Here is a 20,367-nt window from a genome sequence, read left to right as displayed (position 1 = left end):
AAAAAACAATAATTGATTAGTTGTGAAGTGATTTTGGGCATTAAGGCTGTAAAAGATACTAAATAAATACAATTTTTTTTCCCTTCATGCCAATGTCAAACCAGCTATTACAAATTATAGATCATTTATCCATCCGGAACGATCTCTGCAATTATACTTGAGCTATGCAAAATGATGCTTATGTTTGGTTTGTATAAAATTGCATATTTAATAGTAAATATTTCACCTTGCATCGTCTGAGGGGTGGGCCTCTCCCTCTCATATAAAACTGAGCAGATGGAGCTGAAGGAAAGGACGTACCATACATGGTGTTAACCTGAATTTGTTGAAAGGAATACTTCAGCTGGTGCTTTCAAATTTAAGTGAACAGCACTTACAACTAAGGACACAAAGGAGTATGTACCATGTTTTATTCATGGTTTTAGTCCAAAACAAATTGCTTTATGTTTGAAACTATAGGAGTGCAGCCAGAGGCAAGGACCCTGTTCTCCCTCTCATGTGTAAACAAACTTAAGCTCCTGGAGCCAATGGTATTGTGGAGCTCAGAGCTTTGTGACTGTTGAATGTGCATCAGATTAAGACCACCAAGTTCAATAAAGGGAATTTGGCCTGTGTCCTTTTGTAATCTGGGTTCCTACCCCAGCATTGTGCAAGGGAACTCTAAAGTCTTGCAGAGCCCAGCTCCCAATATGAAATTGTAAGAGTGATGAACAAAGATTGTGCTCCTGAAGCTGGATCCTTGTGCAACTACCTAAGCAATGTAATGGGCACTGCATTAACTAAAAATTGTTCCGAGTTTGCGGTGTTACCAGTCAAATTCAGACTGGTCTGTGAGCAAAATGTAGGCTCGCAAGTCCTGACAATCCTGCTCACAAAGCCACAAGTCTGTGCTTGTGGTTCTTGCATATTGGGCATTTTTTGTATAATATTAGTAGTGCATAAATCTTAATATTAAGCTATATTGGTAACCACATTTGAGATGTACGCATGTTAATAGGACGGCTGATTTCACTTTTAGATGGTGCCCACGAGGCGCCCAAGATGGTTTAAAGGCACAAACTTGGGAAATTCCAGTAGGTGTCAGATTTGCTACTGGAGCTGATTATAACTGGCGTGGCAGTTATCGGTGTTAGAGCCAGCATCAATCTGCTGGGTCAAGGAAGACTCCCAGTACTACTTGCAGTCTATTGACCCATTTTAGTGGGCAAGGTCAGGATTGAGTTAGGCAGTGATATTTTCTCAGGGTGAATGCTTATTGGCATTCACCATGTCTGTTGCCATAAAGGATTGTTGCTTGGCTGCAAGAATTAGCAACTCGGAAGACAATGTTAGCACAACCTGTTTTGTTTGGGTAGAGACAATACCAGGGAGCTAAGTGTCCTTGTTCTCTCGGTAATAGGTACAAGTGACATGAATAAATGTTTGATTTATCCCACTTCATTGTGTGTGTTAGATAAGCAACAATCAAAGGTTGACATTTTTAAAGTTAACCTTGGCCAGAATTATTTCACTTATTTAATAGTAGCGGCTGGCTTTTCTGCTGGAATCTTACAATTGTTTCTCAGTCAATCTAAAGTCATGGAAAATGTTGAGACATCACCCGATGGCTATTTTAAGGAAGCTAACTTTTGTAGTGTTTAAAGAATTCTGCATTGCCCCATTATACTGATTTTTGCTTGCAGCTGTGAGGTCCTTGAAATTCTCATTCTTGTTCTGTAACCTACTTCAGCCCTACCTCCCTCCAAGCTCTGCTCTTCCAATTCTGGTCTCTTGCACATCTCCGATTTTAATTTCTCTGCTGTTGACGGCTGGGCCTTCAGCTGCCTGGTGTCCTGAACTTTATAATTCTCTCCCTAAACCCCTTTGTCTCTCTTCTGATGCTGCATAAAACTCGCCTCTTTAACCAAGCTTTTGGTGATCTGCCCTAATATCTCCTTATGTAGCTTGGTTCAAATTCGGTTTGATAATGCTGCAGTAAAGTGCCTTGAGATATTTTACTATGTGAAAGGTGCTGTACAAATTCATGTTCTTGTTTGTTTAGTTCAGATTTTAAAAATCTAATGGCTATGTTCAAGGAGGAGAAGAGTTCTCCTTGTCTTGGTAAGAGGTGGACTGGTTATTGGGGCAGAATTTGAAGGGCTGCAGTCTTCTGCCTTGGCCACTCTAATAACATGCATTTTTACAGTATTTGACCACTCCCACCTGGAGAGCTGCACCTGCTCTGCCGCTGAAGGACAGAGTCTCCTGACCCCTCACAGACGTTGTTTGCTGACAGTGTTTTCTTTTCCAGAAGCCATCTGCCGAAGAGCAATATCAAAGGGATCCTCTTAGAATCGTTGAATGATACACCACAAAAGAAGGTCATTCAGCCCATCGTGTTTGCACCACTTGTTTAAAAGAGCCATTCAATTATTTTAATTCTCCCCTCAATTGTATATCATATTCCTTTTTGAATGTTATAATGAATTTGCTTTCACCACACTTTCAAACAATGTATTCTGGTTCATAACAATTCACTGCATAAAACATTTTTCCTTCTCTTCCCTCTGGTTCACTTGCCACGGATCTTAGACAGTGTCCTCTACGAAACCTTCTGCCTCTTAACTTCCACAGATCCAACATTCCCAGGGGTCAATGTTGAGACTATGTTAATAACCTAGACCTTGGTGTATAGGGTACAATTTCAAAATTTGCAGGTGACATGAAACTTGGAAACATTGTGAACTTTTAGTAAGATAACGTAGAACTTTAAAAGGACAGGTTGGTGGAATGGGTGGATAGGTGGCAGATGAAGTTCAATGCGGAAAAATATTAAGTGATTTTATTTGGTAGGAAGAACATGGAGAGACAATATACGATAAAGGAAAGGGATGCAGGAGCAGAAGGACCCAGGTTTACGTGTGCATTAGTTGTGAAGATGGCAGGACAGTTTTAGAGAGCGCATACAGTAGATTAGGCTTATTAATAGTACAAGGGCAAGGAGGTAATGCTGAACTTATATAAGACACTAGTTCAGCCTCAGCTAGAGTATTGCCTTTAGTTCTGGGCACCACATTTAGAAGTTTAGAAAAGATTCACAATGATTCCTGGTTTAAGGAACTTCAGTCACAAAGATAGATTGGAGAAGTTGGCACTGTTTTCTTTGGAGAAAGCTGAGAGGTGCTTTTGTTAGAGATAAGTGTAGATGGGGAGGAAACTGTTCCCACTTAGGATAGTTGAAGTTTGATATGCACTGTCTGAGAGGGTGGTGAGGCAGTTTCAATGGAAACATTCAGAAGGAAATTAGACATTTATTTGAAGAGGAACAATGTGCAGAGTTATGGGGAGAAGGCGGGGGAATGGCATCAGATGAATTGCTGATTTGGAAAGCCAGTGCAGACACAATGGGCCGAATGTCAAACCCCTGTGCTTGAACGATTCTGTGATGAAATCAGCATCTGAGAATAAGTTTCATAGTTAGTGGAAGCTGCCATGTTTGCAATGCCAGAGCTACTTAGCCCCAAACTTGCACACAATTTGTTTTGCATATATTTGCCTAGTCCCCTGTCTGTAACTCTATACAATGCACTGTTGTTTTATTAATTTTCATAGATTCTGAAACTTTTGTTTCTCCCTCAACCACACGTAACGTGGATAGTTGTTGCAGTTCATGAACTCCTCCTAATGATTGGATGGTACAATATACTGCAATACAATACTTGCATTTTTGGGGCGAGTGTCCATTTTTAACTGGGTCAGAGATGTTGGAAACTCCTAGTTGTAATGGCCCTAAATGAAGTTGAGTTTAAGCCTTCATCTTTTTATTGAGGATTCTACCCCCAACCCACCAATCCTCCTATGAATCCCATTCTCATTCATGATGAATCCCAAGCCCTTTCTTGCATGATCCTGCCTGACATTTTTCCATCAATCATCATGCCTATTTTTGTATTTTTAAGGCAGAGCTAGATAGATCCTTGATTAACAAATAATCAAAGGTCATAGGGGATAGGGAATATGGATTTGACACATTCTGATCAGCCATGATCTTGAAAATGGTGGAGCATTCTCAAGGGGCTGAATGGCATGCATACTCCTAGTTTGTATGCTTGTGAGATACCTGTATTGCTGTAGCAAAGTGGGATGTTATTTTTGCTTAGTAAAACAAGACTTCCCACTCTTAAGTGTAATTCTCTCAAGGCTTCTGCTACCCAGACTATCCATTTGTTGCTCCTTGGTGAATTATCTGCAGATGCATTAGTGCCCTTTAGAAGGGAGGATGCTCACATTGGCCATGAACTTGTGCACATGCAACTTATGCCTTGGCTTTCAGATAAGGAGCCCTGCTTGAGTGGCTTGTGATGACCATCCAGGCCACTATGGAAGAAACAGTGTTACCGTGCCTCTCTGCTATGTCACATTTATGCTGCTTTGCAAGTTGACATTAAAAATTGAGGAATCATGCATGCAATTCAATTGGGCTGGTGTGATTGGTCCCCAGTTTGAGTTTTATCCCTTGCACAGCTATTACACCGTCTGGCTGATGCCCCCTCCTGATACCAGTCACCTCTGACGTGCTTTTAGGAACATAGGCCATCCAGCTGGTTGAGCATGTTTCACCATTCAAACAGATCATGGAGTTGGAGGCGGATGATCAACCATTTTTCCCCAGTGTACCCGTATCCTTTGACACCATTAGTCTCCAGAAATCTATCAATTTGAGTGAAGAAGTTCCTCCTCCACTCAGTCTTAAATGACCATTCCCTTATTTTGAGACTATGTCCCCTGGTTCCAGACTCACCAGACAGGGGAAACACCCTATCCACATCTATCATGTCATGCCTGGTAAGAATTTTCAAAGTGTCAATGAGATCATCTCTCATTGACATTCTAGAGGATGCAGGCCAAGGTTCCTCAATTTCTCTCAGAAACCTGTCCCGCCATTCTAGGGGTTAGTCTGGTGAGATTCTGTTGCATTTCTTTAAGGCAAGTGCATCCTTTCTTGGATAAGAAGACAAAAACTGTACACATTACTCCAGGTGCAAGACATTTTTACTCCTGTACTCAAATCCTCTTGCAATGAAGGCATACCATTTGGACTCCTAAGTGCTTGCTGCACCTGCATGCGTCACATTGCTGTTGCAGTTTAAAGCTGAGGTTAACCCACTCAGCTTTCAGAGAGTGCCCATGCTGTGATAATTCTTTTGGACCACAATGCCTACATTGACATGCAAAATGGTTCCCTGCTGCAATACACAGTGATCAAAAGCAACCACGCATATAAATATTTCTTCAAAGGTGCAGACATAAACCTTGGCAGATTGGAGGAAAGACAAACCTCATTACGTTTGACTGCACTGAAGGACGATGTGCTTTCTGCACGAATATTACATAACTATGACGCAGACTGTAACACAAGGAACTATATGGAACAGCCCTCTCTGACTGTGTAAGTCTATCTGGAATCAGCAGTCTTTGCTTGAATTTCTTGTGGTTCCACACACGTGTCCACTTTGGTTCTTGAGGGGTCCTATTCTCTCTCTAGTTCTTTTCCTTTAATATACTTAAAGAATCCCTTTGGATTTACCTTAATCTTCTCAGCCAAAGCTACCTCATGCCCCCTTTTTGCCCTCCTAATCTCCTTGAGTATACTCCTGTATCCCCTGTACACCGTAAGAAGTTTAACAACAACAGGTTAAAGTCCAACAGGTTTATTTGGTAGCAAATGCCACAAGCTTTCGGAGCCTTAACCTCCTTCTTTAGGTGAGTCCCCTGTACACCTCCAGGGAATTCCTTGATTCCAGATGCTTGTACCTGAGCTATGTCTCCTTTTCTCTGACCAAAACCTCAAAATGTTTTGTCATCCAGGGTTCCCTACTCCTTGCCCTTCACCCTAACAGGAACATATAGATCCTGAACTCTAGCTATTTCACTTTTAAAGGCCTCTCACTTGCTGGAGGTCCCTTTGCCCTCAGACAAGCTACTCCAATCAACCCTTGTAAGCTCTTGTCTAATTCCATCAAAATTCGCCTTGCCCCAATTTAGGATTTGCACCTGTGGACCAGTTTTGTCCCTTTTCATAACCACTTTAAAATTAATAGAACTATGGTCACTTGTCCCAAAATGATCCCCCACCTCGGTCACTTGCCCTGCCCTATTTCCCAAGCGTTAGTATGTCAATGTTTGCCCTTTCCCCAAGTAGGACCTTCCGCATACTTCCTGAGGAAACTTTCCTGAACACACTTAACAAATTCCACCCCATCTAAGCCCTTAACACTATGGCAGTCCCAGTCTACGTTAGGAAAATTAAAATCCCCTACTATGACAACCCTATTACTCCTGCAAGTCTCCCCAACCTCCCTGCATATTTGTTCTTCTAATTCCTATTGCCTATTTGGGGGTCTATAGTACAACCCCAATAAGGTCACCGTCCCCATCTTATTTCTTAGTTCCACCCACGAAGTCTCGTTGGATGATCCCTCAGTTATTTCAACTTTGACTACTGCCATGGTGCTTCCCTTAATCAAAAATGTGACTCCTTCCTCCTCTTTCCTCCAACTCTGTCCTGCCGAAAGCACCTATACCCTGGAAAATTAAGCTGCCAGTCCTGTCCCTCCCTTAGCCATGTTTCAGTTCTGGCTATAATATCCCAGTCCCACGTATCTAGCCATGCCCTGAGTTCATCAGCCTTACCTGTCAGTCAGTGCACTGAGTATAGAAGTTGGGAAGTTATGTTGCAGTTGTACAGGACGTTGGTGAGGCCGCACCAGTTTTGGTCGCCCTGCTATAGGAAAGATGTTATTAAACTGGAGAGAGTGCAGAAGAGATTTACAAGAATGTTGCCAGGACTCAAGGGACTGAGTTATAGGGAGAGATTGGACAGGCTCGGACTTTTTTCTTTAGAGTGTAGGAGACTGAGGGGTGATCTTATGGAGGACTATAAGATCATGAGAGGCATGGATAGGGTGAATACACTCAGTCTTTTTCCCAGGGTTGGGGAATCGAGAACTGGAGGGCATAGGTTTAAGTTAAGAGGGGAAAGAATTAATAGGAGCCTGAGGAGCAACTTTTTTACACAGTGGGTGGTATGTCCATGGAATGAGCTGCCGGAGGAAATGGTTGAGGTAGCGACATTGACAACATTTAAAAGGCATTTGGACAGATACATGGATAGGAAAAGTTTAGAGGATATGGGCCAAATGCTGGCAAATGGGGTTAGCTTAAATGGGCATTTTGGTCGCATGGACCAGTTTGGGCCCAAGGGCCTGTCTCCGTGCCATAGATTCCATAGAGACAGCCTAGAAATTTACAGGATCTGTTTATTTGTTTACGGGATATGGGCGTCGCTGGCTAAGCCAGCATTATTGCCCATCCCTAGCTGCCCTTCAGAAGGTGGTGGTGAGCTGTCTCCTTGAATCACTGTAGTTCCTGAGATGTAGGTAAACCCATAGTGCTGTTAAGGAGGGAATTCCAGGACTTTGACCCAACAACAGTGAAGGAACAATGATATATTTCCAAGTCAGGATGGTGAGTTACTTAGAGGGGAATCTCCAGGTGGTGAATTTCCCAGATATCTGCTGCTCTTGTCCTAGATGGTAGTGGTCATGGGTTTGGAAAGTGTTGCCTAAGGAACCTCGTTGTGTTTCTGCAGTGCATCTTGTATATGGTACACACTGCTGCCACTGTTTGTGGTGATGGAGGAATTGAATGTTTGTGGAAGGGGTAGTGGTCAAGTTGGATGCTTTGTCCTCGATGGTGTCTTTGTGAATGTTGTTGGAGTTGCAATCATCTAGGCAAGTGGAGGGTATTTCATTTCACTCCCGACTTGTGCCTTGTAGATGGCGAACAGACTGTGGGAGGGTCAGGAGGCGAGTTACTCTCTGCAGGATTCCTTATCTTTGACCTCCTCTGGTAACCACAGTATTTATATATAGAGTCCAGTTGGTTTTTTGGTCAATGGTATCCCCAGGATGTTGAGCGTGGGGGATTCAGCAATGGTAATGCCATTGAATATCAAGAGGCGATGGGTGGATCCTCTCTTGTTTGAGATGCCCCACATATGCCAGGCAATGACCGTGAATGTTACTCGTCAGCCTAAGCCTGGATATTGTCCAGATCTTGCTGCATTTAGACATGACTCCTCAGATATTGAAGTAGTTCAGAAATGGTGCTGAACATTATGCAGTCATCAGCAAACATTCCTATTTCTGAGCTTATGATGGAAGGAAGGTCATTGATGAAGAGGCTAAAGATGATGGGCCTAGCACCCTACCCTGAGGAACTCCTGCAGTGGTGTCCTGAGTGACCCTGGCGGAACCCAAATTGAGCGTCTGCAAACAGGTTATTGCTGAGTATCTGCTGGTAGATTGATGGGGCAGTAATTGGCCAGGTTGGATTTTCCAATTCGGCTAGATGCCAGTGTTGTAGCTGTACTGGGACAGCTTGGCTAGTGGCGTGGTAAGCTCTGGAGCACAAGACTTGAGTACTATTGCTGGAATGTTGTCAGGGCCCATAGCCTTTGCAGTATCCAGTCCCTTCAGCTGTTTCTTGACATGTGGAGTGAATCGAATTGGCTGAAGACTGACATCTGTGATGTTGGAGACCTCTGGAGGAGACAAGATGAATTATCCACTCGACACTTCTGGCTGAAGATTGTTATGAATGCTTCAGCCTTATCTTTTGCACAGATGTGCTGGGCTCCTCCATTGAAGATGGGGATATTTTTGGAGCCTCATACCCCAGTGAATGGTTTAATTGTCCTCCACCATTCACGGTTCAATGTGGCAGTATTGCAGATCTTAGATTTGATCTGTTGGTTGTGGGATTGTTTAGCACTATCATTTGTTGCCTATGCTGTTTGACACGCAAGTAGTCCTGTCTTGTAGCTTCACCAGGTTGACACCTCATTTTTAGGTATGCCTGGTGTTGCTCCTGGCATGCTCTCCTGCACTCTTCATTGAACCAGGGTTGATCCCCTGGCTTGGTGGTAATGGTAGAGTGGGAGAATATGCCGGGCCATGAGGTTGCTGATTGTGCTGGAGTACAATACTGCTGCTGATGGCCCACAGCGCCTCATGGATGCCCAGCCTTGAGCTGCTAGATCTTTTCAAAGTGTATCCCATTTAGCATGGTGGTAGTGCCACATAACACGATGGAGAGTATCCTCAATGAGAATATGGGATTTGTCTCCGCAAGGACTGTGCGGTGGGTACTCCTATCGATACTGTCATTGATGTATTTGCGGCAGGCAGGTTGATGAGGATTAGGTCAAGTATGTTCCCTCTTTTTGGTTCCCTCACCACCTGTCTCAGTCCCAGTCTAGCAGCTATGTCCATTCGGACCCTGCTAGCAGTCTGTGGTGGTGCTACCGAGCCACTCTTCGTGATGGACATTGAAGTCACCACCCAGAGTACATTCTGCGCTTTTTCCACCCTCAGTGTTCATCAGTTGAGGAGGACTGGTACGTGGTCATCAGCAGAAAGTTTCCTTGCCCATGTTTGACCTGGTGCCATGCGACTTCATAGATTCCAGAGTTAATGTTGAGGACTCCCAGGGCAACTCCCTCCTGAATGTATACCACTGCTGCTGCCACCTCTGCTGGGTCTGTCACTTAGTCTGCCCAAAAACCCTTGAAGCCTCTGCATCCTTCCCGCAACTCCCATTCCCATTTAAATTTGTGTTATCAGCAAATCTTGAAATATTATATTTGATCCTCACTTCCAAATCACAGCTGTGGCCCAAGCAATGATCCTTAACTAGTAACAGCCTGCCATCCTGAGTGACCCATTTATTCCTACTGTCTGTTGGCCAATTCTCAATCCATAGCAGTGTATTACCCCCAATTCCATGTGCTCTAATATTGGCCACTAACGTGCGTGGCATCTTGGTGAAAGCTTTCTAAAAGTCCAAATATACCACATCCACTGGTTCTCCTTTATGTATGTTGCAAGTTCCATCCTCAAAAAAACTCCCAACAGCCTTGTCCAACATGGTTTCTCTTTCTTTGATCCATGTTGACTCTACCCAGTCTTATTGACTATCATCTGGTGGCTCTGACATGAAGTGCTCCGAAACTTTAGTCATGGCACAGATCAATTCCAGCCTCCCGGACGACCTGGATCCACTACAGTTTGCCTATCGCCGCAACAGGTCCACAGCGGACGCCATCTCCCTGGCCCTGCACTCAACCCTGGAATACCTGGATAACAAAGACACCCCTGTCAGACTCCTGTTTACTGACTACAGCTCAACCTTCAACACCATTATTCCTACAAAACTCATCTCCAAACTCCGTGGCTTGGGGCTTGGCTCTTCCCTCTGCGACCTGATCGTAGACTTCCTAAACCACAAATTGCAATCAGTAAGGATCGACAACAACACCACCTCCACGATCATCCTCAACACCAGTGCACCATAAGGTTGTGTCCTCAGCTCCTTACTCCTTATACACCTATGACTGTGTGGCCAAATTCTCCTCCAACTTGATTTTCAAGTTTGCTGATGGCACCATCGTAGTGGGTCAGATCGCAAACAATGACGAGACAGAGTACAGGAATGAGATAGAGAATCTGGTGAACTGGTGCGGCAACAATAATCTCTCCCTCAATGTCAACAAAACGAAGGAGATAGTCATCGACTTCAGGAAGCGTAGTGGAGGACGTGCCCCTGTCTACATCAATGGGGACAAAGTGAAATGGTCGAGAGCTTCAAGTTTTTAGATGTCCAGATCACCACCAACCTGTCCTGGTCCCTCCACACCGACGCTATAGTTAAGCAAGCCCACCAATGCCTCTTAGCTTTCTCAGGAGGCTAAGGAAATTTGGCATGTCTGCTACGACTCTCACCAACTTTTACAGACCATAGAAAGCATTATTTCTGGTTGTATCACAGCTTGGTATGCTCCTGCTCTGTCGAAGACCACAAGAAACTACAAAGGGTCGTGAACGAAGCCCAGTCCATCACACAAACCAGCTCCATTCATTCCCTCTGTTTACCTTTCTCGCTGTCTCGGAAAAACAGCCAACATAATCAAGGACCCCACGCATCCTGGACATACACTCTTCCACCTTCTTCCATAAGGAAAAAGATACTAAAGTCTGTGGTCATGTACCAACCGACTCAAGAACAGCTCCTTCCCTGCAGCCATCAGACTTTTGGATGGACCTACCTTATATTAATTTGATCTTTCTCTACACCCTAGCTATGAATGTAATACTACATTCTGCACTCTCTCCTTCTCTATGAACGGTATGCTTTGTATAGCGCGCAAGAAACAATACTTTTCACTATACTGGGACAAATCAAATTATTTTCTAAGTCTCCAGTTATCATATCCTTTATAATATATTTTCACACTTTCCTTATTACTGATGTCAAACTGGCAAGTCTGTAGTTAATTTTCTCTCCTTCCATCTTAAATTGTGCTGTTGTAATTTTGACAGACCAATAAATAAAGAAGAAACTTCTATCTTCTGTGACCTTGGAATGTCAAAGTGCTGCACAACTAAAGAAGTACTCTTGAAGTCACTGTTGTAATGCAGAAGATGCAACAGCCAATCAGGACACAGCAACTCCCACAAACGGCAGTGATGACGATGACCAGATTTCTTTTTAGCAATGTTGGTGAAGAATAAATGTTGGTCTAATATATTGGAGGGAACTCCTTTACCCTTTAAAATAATACAATGAAACAGTTCATGACCATCTGTGTGGGCAGATGTGGATCTTAGTTTTACTTCCCATCTGAAAGACGAGTACCTTGGGCAGTGCAGTACTCCCTTAGTTGGAAAGTCTGCCTACATTTTAACTTAAATTTCTGGCATTTGACTTGAAGCCACAACTTGACACTGAGGCAAGAGTGCTACCCACTGAACCATGGCTGACACTGGATAGTATTACTAAGGGGATGTACAATACAGTGCAAAATATGGCAATTGTAAATATGTTGATAGGTTCACTATATGAAACTTGCAATGGAACAATTTTGCTTACTTGTTAAGAGACTTGGATGTTTTGGAGATCAAAATGTAACTCCATATTCTGATATCATTTCTATTGGCCTTCATCCATGGCTTACAAAGGAAATTAGAGAAGAGTATCCGATCCAAAGAAGAAGCATACAGATGAGCCAAGAAAAATAATAGGATTGAGGATTGGGGGCAGTTTAGAATTCAGCAAAGAAGGATTAAGGGATTGATTAAGAAGGGGAAGATACAGTACGAAAGTAAGCTTGCAGGGAACATAAAGACTGACACTAAGAGTTTCTATAGATACGTGAAGAGAAAGAGGTTGGTGAAGACAAATGTAGGTCCCCTACAGACAGAAATGGGGGAATGTATAATAGGGGATAAAGAAATGGCTGAGCAACTGAATACATACTTTGATTCTGTCTTCACAAAGATGAAACAAATCAGATGCCAGAAATGTTGGAGAATGCAAGATTTAGTGAGAGGGAAGAACTGAGGGAGATCAATATTAGTAGAGGAATGGTGCTGGGAAAATTGATGGGATTGAAGGCGGATAAATCCTCAGGGCTTGATAACCTACATCCCAAAGCACTTAAGGAAGTGGCTGTATAAATAGTGGATGCATTGGTGGTCATCTTCCAGGATTCTATAGACTCGGGAATAGTCCCTGCAGATTGGAGGGTAGCTAATGTCACTCCAATATTCAGAAAGGGAGGTAGAAAGAAAACAGGGAATTATAGACCAGTAAGCTTAACATCAGTAGTGGGGAAAATTCTTGAATCCATTATCAAGGATTTTACAGCAGAGCATTTAGAAAGCAGTGGCAGGATCAGACAGAGTCAGCATGGATTTATGAAGGGGAAATCATGCTTGACAAATCTTTTGGAATTCTTTGAAGATGTAACTGGTAGAGTTGACAAGGGGGAACCAGTCAATGTAGTATATTTGGACTTTCAGAAAGCTTTGACAAAGTCCCACTTCGGAGGTTATCGTGCAAGATTAAAGTGCATGGGATTGGGGGAAGTATTGAGATGGATAGAAAACTGCTTGGCAGAGAGGAAACAAAGAACAATACAGCACAGGAACAGGCCCTTCGGCCCTCCAAGCCTGCACCGATCATGTGTTCCTAACTAGGCCATCCGTTTTGTATCCCTCTATTCCCAGTCTGTTCATGTAGCTATCTAGATAAGTCTTAAATGATCCTAGCGTGTCTGCTTCAACCACCTTGCTTGGTAGTGCATTCCAGGTCCCCACCACCCTCTGTGTAAAATACGTCCTCCGCATATCCGTATTGAACCTTGCCCCCCTTACCTTGAACTTGTGACCCCTTGTCTTTGTCATTTCTGACCTGGGAAAAAGCTTCCAACTGTTCACCCTATCTATGCCCTTCATAATTTTATAAACTTCTGTTAGGTCGCCCCTCAATCTCCGTCTTTCCAGGGAGAACAACCCTAGTTTACTCAATCTCACCTCCTAGCTAATACCCTCCATACCAGGCAACATCCTGGTAAACCTTTTCTGCACTCTCTCCAAAGCCTCAACGTCCTTCTGGTAGTGTGGCGACCAGAACTGGACACAGTATTCCAGATGTGGCCTAACCAACGTTCTATATAACTGCAACATCATATGCCAACTTTTATACTCTATGCCCCATCCAATAAAGGCAAGCATGCCATATGCCTTTTTCAGCACCTTTTCCACCTGTGCTGCCACCTTTAAGGATCTGTGGACTTGCACACCCAAATCCCTCTGTGTGTCTATACTCCTGATGGTTCTGCCATTTATTGTATAGCTCCCCCCTGAATTAGATCTACCAAAATGCATCACTTCGCATTTATCTGGATTAAATTCCATCTGCCATTTCTCCGCCCAATTTTCCAGCCTATCTATATCCTGCTGTATTCTCTGACAATGGTCATCACTATCCGCAATCTTTATGTCGTCCGCAAACTTACTGATCACACCAGCTACATCTTCTTCCAAATCATTTATATATATCACAAACAGCAGAGGTCCCAGTACAGAGCCCTGCGGAACACCACTAGTCACAGACCTCCAATCAGAAAAAGACCCCTCCTCTGCTACCCTCTGTCTTCTATGGCCAAGTGTAGGAATTAATGGGTGCTTTTCAAATTGGCAGGCAGTAACTAGTGGAGTGCTGCAGGGATCGGTGCTGGGACCCCAGCTACTCACACAATGTATTAATGATTAGGATGAGGGAACAAAATGTAGCATTTCAAAGTTTGAAGATGATACCAAGTTGGGTGGGAGGGTGAACTGTGACGAGGATGCAGAGATCCTTCAGAATGATCTGGACAGGTTGGGTGAGTGGGCAAATCAATGGCAGATGCAGCATAATTTGGATAAATGTGAGGTTATTCACTTTGGAAGCAGAAACAAGAAGGCAGATTACTACCTGAATGGCTGTAAATTGGGAGAGGGGAGTGTGCAGCGGGACCTGGGTGTCCTTGTGCACCAGTCACTGAAGGTAAGTATGCAGGTGCAGCAGGCAGTAAAGAAGGCAAATGGTATGTTTGCCTTCATTGCGAGAGGTTTTGAGTACAGGAGCAGGGATGTGTTGTTGCAATTATACAGGGCCTTGGTGAGGCCTAACCTAGAGTATTGTGTGCAGTTTTGGTCTCCTTTTCTTGAGGAAGGATGTTCTTGCTCTCGAGGGAGTGCAGCAAAGGTTTACCAGGCTGATTCTGGGGATGGTGGGACTGATGTATGAGGACAGATTGACTAGGTTAGGATTGTTTTCGCTGGAGTTCAGACAAATGAGGGGGGGGGGGGACTCATAGAGACTTATACAATTCTAACAGAACTAGACAAGGTAGATGAAGGGAGGATGTTCCCGATGGTGGGGGAGTCCAGAACCAGGGGTTATAGTCTGACGATTCAGGGTGGACCATTTAGGACGGAGGAGACATTTCTTCACCCAAAGAATGGTGAGCCTGTGGAATTCATTATCACAGGAAGTAGTTGATGCCAAAACATTGAATGTATTTAAGAGGCGGCTGGATGTAGCACTTGGGGTGAATGGGATCAAAGGTTATGAGGAGAAAGCAGGATTAGGCTATTGAGTTGGATGCTCAGCCATGATTGTAATGATCATGGCCAAATGGCCTCCTGCTCCTATCTTCTGTGTTTCTATGTTTCATTGTCTGACTGCTGTTATCTTGTTAGCCAGTATCTCAAGCTAATCGGATGAGGCACTGTGTATTAATGATAACAGCAATGCAGTTCAAAAAATTGTTGGCCTCAATTGTTGGCTCGATGGCCAGTATGTGGTTCAGGAGAGTGCCAACAGCGCAGGGTTCAATCCCCATCCTGGCTGCAGTAGACTTGGACCCTGCCTCCTTGCCCTGCCCTATAGTAAAATCACAGCACTAGCTGTGGTTCCATGACCCTTGAATAATCAAGGATGATACTTTAAGAAGAAAGCTCCCTCTATACTCTCCAATCAAACACTGCCAGGGCAGGTATAGCACGAGTTAGATCCAGAGTAAACCTCCCTTTTTACTGTAATCTAGATAGAAAATTAGTTTTATTCAAAAAGAATCAGGGCAGGTGCCAAATTGTGATGATTATACAAATAAAGTAATTATAATTCATAACATAGTTATAGACAATTTTAAAAATATAAAGTAATAAAAGAATTGTGCAATTGTTAACATTTCAGTCTACAAATAATGAACATAGAACATACAGCACAGAACAGGCCTTTCGGCCCTCGATGTTGTGCCGAGCTTTGTCTGAAACCAAGATCAAGCTATCCCACTCCTTATCATTCTGGTCAATGACAAATAATCTACAGCTAAGAGGTACAAAATAGCAGACCATTGGGTCAGATCACAACACAGGCACACGTTCATCACCTGACAATGTCAAGGACACCTCCATGTTGACCAGAACCTAACTTTACATTGGTTGTAGGAAACAGCATTATTCCTATCATCTCTTCAACAGTGGTGTCCTGATAAAGTATGTCGCAAGTCTCAACTTGTCATCCCAAAATTAATATAAAATAGCAGAGCACTCGTAGGCTCAGAGATCCCCTGGAATTCTGAACTTCCAACAGAGAACTTTAGATGTGAGATTAGCTTTCATACACATGTAATACACACTGGTCACAGGGAGATGCTGGAGAATACTGGTGCAAAGGGTACGGTAGCAAAGTGGTTGTGTAACTAGGTTAGTAGCCAAGAGATGAAGACTAATATTCCAGAGACATGCAGCTGTGCAATTTAAATTTGTTTAATTTAATAAATGTGCAATAGAAGGCTGGTATCTGTTATGGTGACCATACAACTACCTAATGGTCTTAAATTTCTGTCCTTTAAGGAAGGAAATCTGCTGTCCTAGCCCAATCTAACCTCTGATTCCATACCTACAACAGTCTTAACTTCCTCTGAAATGGACTAGCAAGCCACTGAGTTGTTTTCACTGCCATCTTCATGAAGACAATTGGGTATTTAGATCATGTCCGAGGAATGAATTACAAAACAAAACAGGAATTTGGAGCAGAAGTAGGCAAACTCAGTCCTTTGAGCCTGAAAGCTTGTATCTATTATGGTTGTATTAGCAAATTTTGTGCTTTTGTGCTTTGAACGTGTGTGGTTCTGACATCATGGTTCCTTGCATTCTGGTATTATTCCACCTGATATAACCTCCACTTGCATTAATGTCTTTCATGCATTGTTATATATTGAGCCACGATGTGTGGAATTCCAGTGAATAAATGAAGAATACTTGCTGTTGCCGTAGTAGTTAGTCAGATGTTGCAATTTTTTCCCTTGCTGGATGTTCTTTTTCTGAAAGCTTTAGAGGAAGAACTTGCCCTAAAATAGGGAAATGAATACATCCCAAAGCAAACTCCCACAAACAACAAGAAGATAATAGTTTTGTTTCAGTGATGGTTGGTGTTGAAGGATAGAAATTGGCTTGGACACGGGGGCTTCCACTTTGAATAGTGTCTGTGGTATCTTGCATGTCCACCTGTGGGAGCAGACAACCCCACCCTGTGCTCCAGTTCAGTGGCTGCTGGTGCCATTTTGTAAGAGTTACCCAAGGCTGGACTATTTGCCACATGGAAGACTTTGTAATACAATTAAATATTTTCCTCATTCAATGCGGACTCAACCTAAGAGATTTATAAGGTCATAAATAGGAGCAGGAAAAGGTTATTTGGCCCATCGAACCTGCTGCATCATTTGACTCCACTCTGCTCCTGCCCCAAAAACTATTGACTCCTTTTTGAATCAAAAATCTGCCCAACCCAGCTTTGGATATACAACAAACCAGCCTGCATTGCTCTCTGGAGAAGAGACTAATGACTCCCTAGAGAAGAAAGTCGTCGTCTTCTCCGTCTTAAATGGGGAACTCATTATTTTTAAATAGTGCCCCACTAATTCCAGATTTCCCATTTGAGAGGAAAAATCTCCCCCCTCCACCCACCCCCAGCATCACCCTGTCAAGATCCCGCAGAATGTTTCAATAAGATCATCTCTCGCTCTTCTAAAATAGGTTCAACCATTCTTCATAAGGCAACCCTTTCATTCCAGAAATCAGCCTAGTAAACCTTTTTTGAACTGTTTCCAACGCAAGTATCTCCCTCCTTAAGTAAGGAGACCAAAACTGTGCATTGTACTCAGGTGTGATCTCATCAGTGCGCTGCACAGTTTTAGTAGACTTTTCTGCTCCATCTCCCTTGTAATAAAGGCCAACATTCCATTGCTTGCTATCTTTTAACGATTCATGTACAAAGACACCCAGGTCCTTTTGTGCTGCAGGATTCTGAAGTCTCTCCATTTAAATAATATTCTGTTTTTCTACTCTTCTTGCCAAAGTGGACAACCTCGCATTTTTCTACATTATATTCCATTTGCCAATGTTTTTACTCACTCAACCATTCTACATCCCTTTTCAGATTTCCTCACGGCTTGCTTTCCTATGTTTGTATCATCAGCAAATTTGGCTACAACACAGCCTTCATCAAAGTCATTAATATAGATTATAAATAGTGTTCCAGCACTGACCACTGCATACTCCACAAATTAAAGTTTACCAAACAAAAAATGATCCATTTATCCCAACACAATAAGCTCTTATTCTTGTGCAATAACCTTTTTATGTGGCACCTTATTGAATGCCTTTTAGAAATCCAAAAATACCACATCTTCTGGTTCCCCTTTATCCATCTTGCTTGTTCCATCCTCAAAGAACTCTAATAAATTTGTCAAACACATTTCCCTTTCACAAAACCATGTTGACTCTACCTGATTTTATTATTTTTTAAATGTCCTGTTACAACCTCCTTAATAATGGATTTGAATATTTTCTCAATGACAGGTGCTAGCCTAACTGGCCCATATAATTTCTTACTTTCTGTCTCCCTCCTTTCATGAAGAGTGGTTTTGCATTTGCGAATTTCCAGTCTGCTGGGACCTTTCCAGCTAATCTTGGGAATTTTCATAGAATCCATAGAATCCCTACAGTACAGAAAGAGGCCATTCGGCCCATCGAGTGCACTGACCATAATCCCACCCAGGCCCTACCCCCATATCCCTCCATATTTATCCACTAATCCCTCTAACCTACGCATCTCAGAACACCAAGGGCAATTTTTTAGCATGGCCAATCAACCTAACCCGCACATCTTTGGACTGTGGGAGGAAATCGGAGCACCCGGAGGAAACCCACGCAGACACGAGGAGAATGTGCAAACTCCACACAGACAGTGACCCAAGCCGGGAATCGAACCCAGGTCCCTGGAGCTGTGAAGCAGCAGTGCTAACCACTGTGCTACCGTGCCGCCCGCTCCAAGTTTGGCAGATTGCAACCAATGTATCTCTAAGACGCTAGGATGTAGGTCATTGGGTCCAGAGGACTTCAGACTTTAGCGCCATTACTTTTTCTCTAGTAATCATTATGGTTTTAACTTTGTCTCTTGATTTTCTGCCATTTTTGGATGCTTTCTGTGTCTTCAACTGTGAAGACGGATACAAAATACTCGTTCAAGCTATCTGTCATTTCCTTATTTCCCATTAATTCCACAATCTGACTCTCAAAGGGCCCAATGGCTACTTTCAGTAGGGGCCCTTTCTGTAGAGGTCATTGGGAATTAATAGCATTAGCAACACTAGCTAAACTTCCCTTCCACCTCTTTTTCAAGCCCAAAATAGTTGAAGTCACACCTAAAATCTCTCTGCCTCTGTACCCCTCTCCTCCTCTGAGACATTATTTTTATCATGCCTCTGGTCAGCTGACCTAAACCCCCACCCCCCTGGTCTCTTTACTTCAGTGTTGGTGCCAGGTTCTATTCAATCGTACTCCTGGGAAGCCTTGGTGCATTTGACTATTTTAAAGTTGCTACAGAAATAAAAGGTTTTTTAAAATTGTAGTGTCCCTGTCACTGCCAAGCTTAGTCCCCATTTATCAGACTGAAAATCAAAAGTGATTGATGTCATCCAACTCTTCATTTGCTTTTAATAAAGACAAAACGCCTTTAACACAACAAAGAGTATTTAATGTTACAAAAGTCCCAGTTTGTTCCGTGGGCCGATGCAAGCAAAGAGGCTGAGTTGGGAAAAGGGAGACATTGAGAGAGAGTTCAAAGTTTGGTTAGAGAGGTGGAGAAATTGAGGGAAGGGATTCCAAAGTCCAGGAGATCAACTATCACCTGCTTTCCCACTCTCAAATCTCCTTCAATTCCAGCCTTTAAGCACCCTCATTTTATCTGCTCTATGTTGGTGGCTGTGCCTTCAGTTACTCGTCAAACAATGCTCTGGAATTCCTTCTCTACCTTTCTCTTCTTTCATTTGCTCAAAACCTATCTCTGACTAACCTTTTGGTCACCTGCTGTAATATCTCCTTTGGTGGCTGTGTTAAATTTTATTTGATAATGATCCTATGAAGCACCTTGAGACATTTTTGCTGCATTAGAGGTGCTGTATAAATACAAGTTGCTGTTGAGGTTGAAAGGATGGATGAAGGGTATGCACAGGCAGAGGAATGAAGAGTTCCAGGATGAGGATTGGGAGTCAGTGACAGCTTGTCACTTGTGTGTCTGGGAAGCTGACGTTACTTGGACTGAAAAGGTTTAATTTTCTAAGGATTGCTGCCTTTGTCAAAGGCGTTAACATAAAAGAGAGGTGCTGGGGGAGAGAGTAGTCAAAGTCAGCTAATGAGCGTTTGACCAAAACTCTCAACCTTCCCTTTAAGACGAAAGCAAACTGTTTACCTTTAAGGCCCATCCCCCACACAGGCTGCCTTTTGTTTGGTTTAACCCTGGAGATCAGTATTTAAAAGCCTGCGAACAGGCTGTGCAGAAAGCGTGATCAGGAAAGCTCCAGCTGGGAGTTCACTTGTTGCTGCTGTTTTCCATTGGCTTGAGAGCAGCAGGGAGAAGAATTAGGTGAGT

The 20,367-nt window shown here is 43.1% G+C and overlaps 1 protein-coding gene across 16 annotated transcripts in view; it reads left to right on the top strand.

The window, feature by feature from the left end:
* The window catches only part of LOC144500329 (uncharacterized), a 157,547-nt gene that overhangs the window by 116,410 nt on the left and 20,770 nt on the right, over positions 1-20,367 (top strand). For 2 of the 16 annotated variants that reach the window (XM_078223067.1, XM_078223065.1), the window contains exon 2: positions 2,291-2,360. The exons of the other annotated variants lie outside the window; for them this stretch is intronic. In XM_078223067.1, the coding sequence (XP_078079193.1) occupies positions 2,341-2,360 (20 nt within the window). In that variant the 5' untranslated portion in view covers positions 2,291-2,340. The remainder of the gene's footprint in view (positions 1-2,290; positions 2,361-20,367) is intronic. 16 annotated transcript variants of the gene reach the window in all.

The sequence above is a fragment of the Mustelus asterias genome, chromosome 11 (assembly GCF_964213995.1).
Source record: "Mustelus asterias chromosome 11, sMusAst1.hap1.1, whole genome shotgun sequence".
In the NCBI taxonomy this organism is placed as follows: Eukaryota; Metazoa; Chordata; class Chondrichthyes; order Carcharhiniformes; family Triakidae; genus Mustelus; species Mustelus asterias.
This window is presented reverse-complemented; position numbering and strand designations above follow the sequence as displayed.